Raw genomic sequence first — 12,041 nt, 5'->3', positions numbered from 1 at the left:
CATTCAATTAAACTCTTTCACATGAATATATTTTGAAAATTCCCAAAGGAACTGGCAGATTATTTTCAGTAACGATTAGTTATTTCCACATTTTCCTCGATACTGGGAGCCCACCAGTGGTTAATACCAACTCGATAACCACCTGTTAATAGCACTTGATTGAAACATATTTGGTCACAGTGTTACATGGATAGAAAACATTCAATTAAACTCTTTCACATGAATATATTTTGAAAATTCCCAAAGGAACTGGCAGATTATTTTCCAGCAATGATTAGATCTTTCCGGAACTTTCTCGATGCTGAATGGCATCCTAACGGAAAGAGTTCTGCGCGTGTATGTGTCGATCCTTCGCCGTCCACCTCCTCCAGCACGTTAGGCAACGATGTTGTCTTGTCGATGTCCTCACGAAAAATGAATGTGTCTCACCACCAGAATATCGCTTAAGTATGCTTTTTGTGTGTGATTGAATCGAGAGAAGGTGTGGTTTACGATGGCAATTTGGAAGGCAAACTAGAGGGGAATGAACTCTCTGAGCTCGGAACTTTCGGCGACTGAGCAATAATCGATTGCGGGCGCATACAATATTGGATACGGAAATATCCTACTGATGGGGAAGAATAATCTTCTGAAGCTATCCTGTTAATTGCGATTGATTGAAAAAGTCTCACACATGCGTAATTCTGTATTAAATGTATTTGGTCACAGTGTTACATGGATAGAAAACATTCAATTAAACTCTTTCACATGAATATATTTTGAAAATTCCCAGAGGAACTGGCAGATTATTTTCAGTAACGATTAGATATTTCCACATTTTCCTCGATACTGGAAGCCCACCAGTGGTTAATGCCAACTCGATAACCACCTGTTAATGGCACTTGATTGAAACATATTTGGTCACAGTGTTACATGGATAGAAAACATTCAATTAAACTCTTTCACATGAATATATTTTGAAAATTCCCAGAGGAACTGGCAGATTATTTTCAGTAACGATTAGTTACTGTTACGATTAGTTATGTTTATTTGAAACATATTTGGTCACAGTGTTACATGGATAGAAAACATTCAATTAAACTCTTTCACATGAATATATTTTGAAAATTCCCAAAGGAACTGGCAGATTATTTTCCAGCAATGATTAGATCTTTCCGGAACTTTCTCGATGCTGAATGGCATCCTAACGGAAAGAGTTCTGCGCGTGTATGTGTCGATCCTTCGCCGTCCACCTCCTCCAGCACGTTAGGCAACGATGTTGTCTTGTCGATGTCCTCACGAAAAATGAATGTGTCTCATCACCAGAATATCGCTTAAGTATGCTTTTTGTGTGTGATTGAATCGAGAGAAGGTGTGATTTACGATGGCAATTTGGAAGGCAAACTAGAGGGGAATGAACTCTCTGAGCTCGGAACTTTCGGCGACTGAGCAATAATCGGGCGGGCGCATACAATATTGGATACGGAAATATCCTACTGATGGGGAAGAATAATCTTCTGAAGCTATCCTGTTAATTGCGATTGATTGAAAAACCACAAAACCAAATGTATTTGGTCACAGTGTTACATGGATAGAAAACATTCAATTAAACTCTTTCACATGAATATATTTTGAAAATTCCCAAAGGAACTGGCAGATTATTTTCAGTAACGATTAGATATTTCCACATTTTCCTCGATACTGGAAGCCCACCAGTGGTTAATGCCAACTCGATAACCACCTGTTAATAGCACTTGATTGAAACATATTTGGTCACAGTGTAACATGGATAGAAAACATTCAATTAAACTCTTTCACATGGATATATTTTGAAAATTCCCAGAGGAACTGGCAGATTATTTTCAGTAACGATTAGTTATTTCCACATTTTCCTCGATACTGGAAGCCCACCAGTGGTTAATACCAACTCGATAACCACCTGTTAATAGCACTTGATTGAAACATATTTGGTCACAGTGTAACATGGATAGAAAACATTCAATTAAACTCTTTCACATGAATATATTTTGAAAATTCCCAGAGGAACTGGCAGATTATTTTCAGTAACGATTAGATATTTCCACATTTTCCTCGATACTGGAAGCCCACCAGTGGTTAATGCCAACTCGATAACCACCTATTAATAGCCGCGCGTGTATGTGTGTGTAGCGATGTCTTCCCAGGGAACCGTTTGTGGCATCACTCTGCTCCTGATAGATTCCCTTCTGGCCTAGGGTGCACAAACAGGCTCTTGGTGACACCGTTCATCCGCGCTTTCATGATAAATAAAGAGCTTCACCGCAACAGCGACAACATGCTCCAATCGCTGTTCAATTAGAACTGAGTGGATTTCCGAGCGCCGCTCGCTTATAAACCGATTGGTGATTTCAATAGCCTGTTTTGAAAGCAATTTTAAGACTATTGAAACAAGTTTTTGGATCAAAAAGTAATAAGTATATAACGCGTAGACATTTTATCTTTCCTACGTCCTACGTCAAAAAAATCCTTGCGATCTATTAAGAAATGCTCGAGTTATAAGCGTTAGAAATCCTTCACTTCCTCGTACTTGTTCAGTGCCTAGATTTTCATCTTACCCCAATATCTTCCGGTTAGACATAGTCCTACGTCAAAAAAAAACACGTTCTCATTAAACAACGTGGATAATTGCAGATAATTTCTAGGTAGATATATCACAATGTATCTACATTTTGTTAGAACTAGATACATTGTGATATAAAGTAAAGTAATTAATAAAATATTGTAAAAAAATAGTTCTCCAACCTAGTTTTATTTTGACGTAGGACTACGTCTAACCGGAAGATATAGGGGGTGAAATGGAAATCTAGGCACTGAACAAGTAGGAAAAAATGCAAGATTTGAAACGCTTATAACTTGAGCATTTCTCAATAGATCGCAAAGGTTTTTGCATCAATTGATAGGAAATATATCTACGCATCTATCATAACGAATAACATTTCATTTTTCTTGAGATAAATAATTCAATAATTGTGAAATATCAAGCATTGTCAAAATGCACTATGTGCCCATTTTTGATTGGTCCATTTTGTGCTACTCAAATCGTACCGACCAAAACGGGCAACCAGAGCAGCAGCGAAATAGAATGAAGCACGATTGGAAAGGAAAAAGGAAAAAAAGAAAGAAACATTGGTCGCAGTCTCACACATGCGTAATTCTCGAGCCAGCCAGTCAGCTTAAAAATCCCCGCACCGCTGCCGTAACGATCATTCTCATTCGAACCGTACACCACATCGGTTCGCATCACAACACATCAACAAACCAACCCAAGCAGCCATGTCTGGTCATGGTAAAGGAGGAAAAGTGAAGGGAAAGGCAAAATCCCGCTCGAACCGTGTTGATCTGGAGTTCCCCGCAAGGGTAGCTAGGCCGAGCGCGTTAGTATCAGTGCATCAGTCCACCTAGCCGGCGTTATATAGTTTCGGCCGCCGAAGTGGAAAAGCTGCTCGCGACGATAAGAAAACTCGCATTCAGAACAGACCACATTCGGTTCGGTGGACATCAAGACAACAACAGGCAGTTGCAGCGAGTGGCAAACGCAATCGCAAAACGACAGCAGGTAGCGGAAGAAAAAAGTTTGTTCTTTATACAATCTGCTTTGGTGGCAAAACCAGAACAAGGCGGCATCGAGGGCGTTCGAAATGGTTTTTCTTAAAACCACGAGTACTAAGTTTTCTAAATTGCAACCATTCCATAAAACACGGCGCTTTTCAGGGCCAATAAACCTTCCAAAAAAGAGTTTAGGAAATACAGTTCAATGCTTTCTAAAACATTATCCAAAATAATAATAAAACACAAATTGATTTTTTCATAATTTGTTTGCCAGGATCTGATGAGTATATAAATTTGGCAGTTGTTCTGAGCTTATTGATTTTCACCAATTCTTAAATTGTTTCTAGATTGAAAGTACAGTAATTTACACTTATCTCGACATTTAGCTAATTGGACGGACCTGTAATGCGACATATTTAGTTGGACATTTTTGTAAACATAGAGTTCGGGGTCCATATTATGACCCCACGTTGAAAGTCGACACTGTATCACTGTCATCGCAAATGATCAATTACAGGTTAAAATTACCTCCAATCCGATACTGAGTGGTGGTAATGCGACGTGCCATTGAATGTAATTTACTGTAAATATGTCACAAGCTGGATGGGAAGAAATTTTCCAACTGTGAAAGCTGTGGCGAGTGGCAAATGCAATCACTAAACAGAAAGGTTTAGCCGAACAAGATGGGGATATCGAGTAATAACAAAACAATAAACTCTTTAGATTGAAGATAATTTTGTGATCCGGAAAAGGACCCTTTTTAGCCTGCATGTGAATCCAACGAGCGAACATATCGTAATGAATGTATTTTTTTGCCATCGCTCCCTTTTAACGCTCATTCGTTCGTCTCGTTGGACTCGCCCCTCTGGCTGAGTCTGCCGATTTGTCTCTATCCTGTGAGTGTGTACCGCTAGAGTATAAAACACGCGGACCCCAACAAAATATCTTATTTTCTTTCAAACCATATACTCGTGTGGTTGTACGGCATCGGCATCGTGGACGTAACAAAGGAGGACAAGTTAAGGGAAAGGCAAAGTCTCACTCGAACCGTGCAGGTCTCCAGTTCCCTGTTGGTCGCATTCACTGATTGCTCCGCAAGGGTAACTAGGCCGAACGGATTGGTGCCGGAGCACCAGTATACCTAACAGCGATTATAGAGTTTCGGCTGTCGGAGTGCTCGAGTTAGCTTGCAAAGCTGCTCACGACAATCAGAAAACCCGCTTCAAGAACAGAGCAGCTTCGGTTCGGCGCTCATCAAGGCAACAATTAGTTTCAGTGAGTGGCAAAGTGTTTCTCCGGCACGTCGCATTAAATGTAATTTACTAAACAACATGTCACAAGCTGGATGGGAAGAAATTTTCCAACTGTGAAAGCTGTGGCGAGTGGCAAACGCAATAGCTAAACAGGAAGGTTTAACCGAACAAGATGGGAATATCGAGTGATAACAAAAACACAACACCAAAGGTTCTTTTAAGAACCATCAACATATTCATAAAGAGTAAAAAGTAAACTAATCCATTTTTCAGGTAGATAGGTAGGTATTCACGTAGGAGAAGAAAATAAAACAATATATTTAAAATATATATTTAACAAAAGCTGTCCCCTTTGTATAGTCCTACGTCACTCCGGTTATGTCCCCGACATTACCCACCCGTCTTTTTTCATATATGATTCAATCGAGTAAACAGCTTTCTGTATTTGGAACTGGAAGTGATAATTAAATTATAATTAGTTTCGTTGCTGTTGAATACTTACCAACTACAATGGTTGGGGACATTGATGAAAGGGCTCGCTTTTGCGGTCTTATATAATTTGGCTCTGATCCGGGTAGTCCGAAGTAATTTTTCAGCCCAGGAGATGAAAAATCATCCATCCCACTATTGAAAATAATTCCTGTTCGTTTACCAGTCAAGGCTGCTCCGAAACTGAAAAAAATATATGAGAAATGATTATCATCTCATTAAAAAGTTTGAAAATGTTCATAGATTTGTGTTTAAATTGTAATTGCATAGTACGAAGAACTTCCGAAAGTGAGCCAGGAGCATTTTCCATAAATACGCATGCACGATTTGAACTCGCTGCATCCATCTAGGGCATTTTCAGACGACAAAAAATAGACACGTGTGTTGGTGCTATGTCATTGCGAGTAGAACAGCGTGTATTCCGCAAAACCTTTACACATGTCAACGCGATGTTCAAATTCCATGTTTTTGTTTAACATGAACATGCTTCGTGCTAGTGTTCAATGTTGATCCCCAACACACCCAATGATTCACAAACAAAAACATGTTTAGATCACATGCGTTTCTTACATCATAACATCATAAACAAAAGTTGTTTATAATTCAAACACATCATGTACGAAACATAACACCCGTTATCGCAGTATTTATTGCTCTTCGTTCCTTTTCATGCACGGAGAAAAATAATTCCTTTTAAAACATCTCCTTGTTGGATACTTTTTCACAGAAACTAACTGGAAATTTAGTTTTGTAAAAATTGCATGAACTCAGAGAGTATGATTTCATGCGCAGTAAACATTGAATCGCATGAATAGTCATCATTGGAGGCGATATACATACATCCAAGACACATTTGGATGATATATGATGCATATAACTGGCATATACACGTAAAAATGAAAGCGATATACGTTTATGCCACATATTAAACGCATATAAAGCCTATATCATGTTATACGATGCTTTTTACACTGATATGCGATTTGGCCCGACCTGGCCCGTGCTGTATAAAATTAATAGAAGGTGCGTATATAATAAGGACCGTATCGTTAATTATGGGTACGCTCAAAACACAGCTTTATTTCAAATATTGCATTTATTTTTCAGTTCTGATATCAAAATATTGTATCTTATGAATGAAAGAAAGGAGTAACAGTAAAAAATAATCAAGATTCTGATTTTCGCGCCAATGATCGCACCTGCTTCTTGATGTCCCTCATTAGGTTCTGGACAACCGTCTCATCGACTTGTTTGCTCACATTTATCCAATCCTTTTTGAACTGCTCAAGGTCATCGGCTGCCTTGTCCTTCTTCCGCAGTCGTCCCTTCATCAAAGCCCAAAATTTTTCAATAGGTCTTATTTGCGGACAATTTGGAGGATTCATCTCCTTTTCCACAAAATCGACATTATTCTCGCGATACCAATCCAAGGTCAAACGTGCATAGTGGCATGATGCCAAATCAGGCCAAAATAGTGTCGGACCAGTGTGCTTTCGGATGAGCGGTAACACACGCTTTTGGAGACATTCTTTCCGGTAAATTTCACCATTCATATTCCCGAGAGTGAAGAAAGGAGATGATTTCATGCCACATTGACAAACAGCTTGCCAAACCAGCACTTTCTTACCGAATTTTTCGCAAAAAATTGACTTCTCCGCGTTCGGGACATCTGTTCCTTGCTTTACAGTGTAAAACTGTGCCCCAGGAAGAGTTTTGTAGTCCAGTTTGACGTAGGTTTCATCATCCATGACGATGCACAGTTCGCGTTTGCTTAAAATCCCATCGTAAAGCTTACGGGCACGGGTTTTCACGGAACTTGCCTGAATTTGGCTGCGTTTGGGACATTTTTGCTTTCTATATGCCTTCAGTGAGTTACGTTCTTTGGCACGTTGAACCATACCGATTGATGTTCCACACTTTTTTGCGCAATCCCGTATCGATAATTCCTTTTTTCTTTCAAATTGCCTGCAAATCTTTTTATCCAAGTTTGGCTTGGATGGCCCAGGTTTTCTGCCGCGACCGGGTAGATCCTTCAATGTATTATACATACCAAATCGCTTGATAGCGTTTTGGACCGCATGGACGCTTACTCCTTCCGCCTTCGCCAATTTTCTCATTGATATTCCTGTTTCGGAGCAGTATCTGGTCACAATGGATTTTCGTTTTTCTTCTGTTAGCCCTCTCATGATTGCACTTTTAGGAAAAAACGATCTTTTAACAATGCTAACTGAACGCTAACTGTGTCAACAACAGGAGAAAAATAAACAGCTGTCAAAACAAGCTATAGTCTTTTTCAGACGGAGACTCTAAGGCGTACCCATAAATAACGATACGGTCCTTACTGCATATCGCAATACTACGATGATAGTTATACCGATATACGACTTAATCCATCAATGATATCGTGTTTTTGCATTTTATGCTGTTTCGGATACACATGATGCGTCCTTCGATTCCCCAAAATTTAGACGAAGCACCCATTGTCATGATAGGGAAGCACTTTTTCCAAGTCAACACACCAACACACCGTATTTTGAGTGGAGGTGGTGTGGTGTCCAATCCCAGCAAACATTAAATCGCATAACAAGCGTACATATAACATCATATGCCCTAAAATTTGGTTGGCATATAATGCGCCTAACTGGCATATGCATGCAAAAGTGGAGGCCATATACATACATGGCAAATGCTTACCGAATTTGTTTGGATGAATATGTAACTTTGACCGGCTATAATAACGATTATGTTGAAATTGGATTGCGATCTAATATGAATATATTCATGAATTGTCAAAGCACCAAATACGACTTTTGTCATACCCATATACGATTTATTACAGACATAGAAAAAAAACAAATGGCGCAAAATATTTTCGTGAAATGTTTATTATAGCCTCACGAATCACCATTTTTATATATGAGTATTTATGTTTGTAGAAATAATAATTGTTTGATTGACTTCTGTTGGGAGTGGAATATGAATGTTTGAAATGGCACAGATTGATGTTTGGTGAAAACTGCTCCGATGTGGGTTCTATCTCGCGCGGCTATCTGAAATTTAGTTCAACAGCGGTTAAAACTTTCGAGTGCATCAGCATTTCATTGACATTTCAATATGATGTAATATGCTCTTTATTAGGATCTAATACGATTCACTGTTTCATGATTTTCTTCAGCATGCAACACGATTCACTACAGTACTAAATCGATTTAAATTATACGCTTATAGAACACACAAACTGCATCAGCGTAATATACGCATATGATGCAGATTAAATATAATTTACGACAATGTGCATCATAAAATTGATGTTTATTATACCGAATTGCGACTTAATTTGATAATTTGGTATTTAAAATCGAGTTTTTACATTTTATGCGATTTCAAATATACACGATACATACTTTGATTGATATTATATGCGATTATGATTTATTCGGATTTCTTGTAAGACTTGGCACATGCAATATTATACGATTTAATGTTTGCTGGGATTCGCTTCTTCTACTCTACACGCTGCCGTTGCCTGGGGTGAAAATGCAAAAGAAACTGTACACCATGTTTGAACATCATGTGAAACACTGGGATCAAACATTGTTTATCCAAACATACTACGAATACAAACATGTCACGTTTTCAAGCACAGGTATGAAAAAATTATATTTGTCTGCAAACATAAAACTGCGACAACAGCGTGAACATTGTTCGTCTCGTACGTAATGTTTTATGAGAAACACGAAAGACTGGCTGGAGGTTGAACAAGTCCACATCCCCTTATTCCGTGGATATTACTCCATGTGACTTTCTTTTTGGTTTTCTTTACTCTTAGAGTGGATGGGACAAATTGAACGTAAGAAGGGTAAAATTACGCATAAAATTCCGTACACTTACAGTTATTTTTACAAAGGCGAAAATGTAAGCCAGGCGGTAGAAATTGTGGACGATATTTCTGATCCAAATTCTCTAACAGTCGATCGTGCGCAATTTTGGTATCATCGATTCCGGTCCGGTAATTTTTAAAGTCAAAAATAAACCTCGAAGATTGAATAAGTCTGGAAAAACAGCTTGAATAAGACTAGATAAAGAAAGAAGCTCGATACAGCGGTGTCTGAGATGACGTTGTAAAAAAATCATGGGCTGAATTTCCATTTACGTATCGCTGCTGAATCTCAAGAAAATCTACCGATTTCTGAAGCGGATGGTAACTGGTGATGCAAAGCGGATCGCTCATAACAGCGTCAAGGAAAATAATCGTGGTTGAAACGCGATGAACTGGCGGCAACGGTTGACAGGCTTGACGATCTGGAAGGTTTTTCAATAGGTTTGACAGGAAATCATCTACTATGAAGTGCTCCACTCCAGCAAAACTCTCAATTTGGGCCGGGACTGCCGATAAAGCGACATTTTGATGGGAGCAACCGCTTTAAAGTGAGTAGTTCTAAAGTAGGTAGCTTTGGCCAATAGAAGAGGAATCTATATTATCAAGGGCCATGTCACACACATCGATAGCGACTCCCCAACAGCTCCAGTGGTTTGGTTGTATGGTTCTTACGTACTCTACTTATAAATCGAACCTGGCACCAAGTCATTGGAATCTGTTCCCATCCGAGGCGAATGATTTTGCTGGAAGAAACCACTTCAATATAACCTTGCGAAATTCGACAAGTTTCTTGCAAATAGGAAAGAGAGTTTTTAAAACCGAGCTATGATGAAACCTTCAAAATGACAACAAATTATTGAATCAAACGGTGCATATTTGACTTGAATCGGATAATCATAGCTATACTGAATAAAGTTTTGAAGCTTTCGTAAAAATAATGGTAACCTTATATCATGGAGTAACACGAAGAAACGACTCCGAGAAAATCTTCGTAACTCAAAATAACAGAACAACTATTCAGAACAATGATGTCGAGTCACAATTTACTTACTAAAAATTAACTGAACTCGTAACTGAAACGGCATCTCCTGTAGGTCCTGGAAGTACAGAAAAAAAAAGTTTATTAATTGTATGAATGGAACAATCTCGTTTTCGTGATCTTTTTTCATCAACCCAATATTCATCTATTAAATACAAATCTATTCGAATCACTGTATTCTCGACGGAGAATCACGCGATTATAATTATCATTAGATGAGGCTGTGTGTTCGCGACCGAAAGCGCGTAAGAGGAATAAGAGCCCCCGCAGGCTGCAGACTATTTACGGCCGATAGTTTGATCAGCCTACTTAATCAGTATGGAGAGATGTACATATGCGCACATTATATCGATTTAGTTGGGTCGGCTTTTGCACTAACAGGCCAACACGATCAAACTTTCTGGCGATAAAAAGAATACAGTCAGCGGGGGCTATCATGCCGGGGGTTCGGGTTCGATTCCCGTTCTGGCCGGGGGATTTTTCGTCAAAGAAACTTCTGCCGTCTTGCACTGTAGTCACGCGTATTCTAGAGCTTGCCACTCCAGAGTACATCAAGGCGTGTTATTCGGCATAGAAATCTCAACTAAGTACTACTAATGAAAATGACGCAAGTAATGCTACGTTGAGAAGGTAAAAGTTCCACTGGAACGTTAGTGCCATCCAAGAAGAAGATACTCGCGCACGGGATCACAGACCGAAAATTGAACTTCTCTGTAATGTTGCCATTGTGTATTTTTCAGGCTTTATTGGCATTTATTTGAAGAAGAGGGTATTATTAAATTGAAAAAAACTCCAAAAAATATGTTTTCTTTGTCTCTACTATGTTTTAATAGCCACAAATAACGAAATTCGAATTTTTCTCTGTTATTAATTAAAAGTAAGCAACTGAATATAATTCATGGAAGTATAAAGAGCTGTAAAATAACATAAAAACGTATTAATCGATTGTGGTTTCATTGGAGTTAGAATCAGAACATAGCATAACTGCATGCTCGAAACAAACATATTTTTTACATTTCATGTAGTTGTTGCGTATTTTTGGGGTCTTTTATCGAAGAGAAGAGTGTATAACGACCTTCTAGATAATCACCAGATGATAAAGGTTCTGGAATATAAAGCTCGCATATTTCCAATATTCTTTGTCTCTGTATTCTTGGTAAACTAAGAATTAATGCCTTTTTTTTAGATGGGGCATAAAAAGATGATATAAAAGGATTTCTAGAAACTTCCTTTTCTTTTTCTTGTTTTCTTGTCGATATTGTTCATTATAAAAAAAATATCCCAAAAACTGTAACTGTTAAAAATTACCATAAGCCACCGATTAGTTAATAGTTTACTGTTTACAATTCTTCCACAAGTGAAATTATCTCACAATTACGTATATGTAGGACCATTATATTTAGCGAATAACTATACGAAAGTCAAACATTTATATTTTGCTTTTGAACGCATGAATCTAACGACGAATAGTTAATAAATGGATCCGTTCAATCCAGTTACAAAATGGACTGAAATCATATAAGAATAGTCCGGTAATGATCTTATACATTATATTCAATAAAAATTCCACGCCTCTAACATTTCATTCAACAATATTCTAGAATATGAAAAAAGGCACTTGTCAAAAAAAGTTACTCCTATACTCACGTCGGTGTGTCAAATCGAAAGTGTAAAAAAAGTGGCACACATTCCCTTTGTACCAACACATGCGATACGCTAAACGATGACGAACGACGAATAACGAAGCTAGAGAGAATCGCAAAGTCGTAGTGTTGATATTTTCTGAGAAATGAACGAATTATTGATTTCTCGG

The 12,041-nt window shown here is 38.3% G+C and overlaps 1 protein-coding gene across 3 annotated transcripts in view; it reads right to left on the bottom strand.

The window, feature by feature from the left end:
- The window catches only part of LOC129763521 (glutathione hydrolase 1 proenzyme-like), a 307,297-nt gene that overhangs the window by 24,650 nt on the left and 270,606 nt on the right, over nucleotides 1–12,041 (bottom strand). For all 3 annotated transcript variants that reach the window (XM_055762668.1, XM_055762667.1, XM_055762666.1), the window contains 2 exons: nucleotides 10,241–10,286; nucleotides 5,323–5,492 (listed from right to left, as the gene is read on the bottom strand). In XM_055762668.1, coding sequence (XP_055618643.1) covers nucleotides 5,323–5,492; nucleotides 10,241–10,286 — 216 coding nt within the window. The remainder of the gene's footprint in view (nucleotides 1–5,322; nucleotides 5,493–10,240; nucleotides 10,287–12,041) is intronic.

Source organism: Toxorhynchites rutilus, chromosome 1 (assembly GCF_029784135.1).
Source record: "Toxorhynchites rutilus septentrionalis strain SRP chromosome 1, ASM2978413v1, whole genome shotgun sequence".
In the NCBI taxonomy this organism is placed as follows: Eukaryota; Metazoa; Arthropoda; class Insecta; order Diptera; family Culicidae; genus Toxorhynchites; species Toxorhynchites rutilus.
This window is presented reverse-complemented; position numbering and strand designations above follow the sequence as displayed.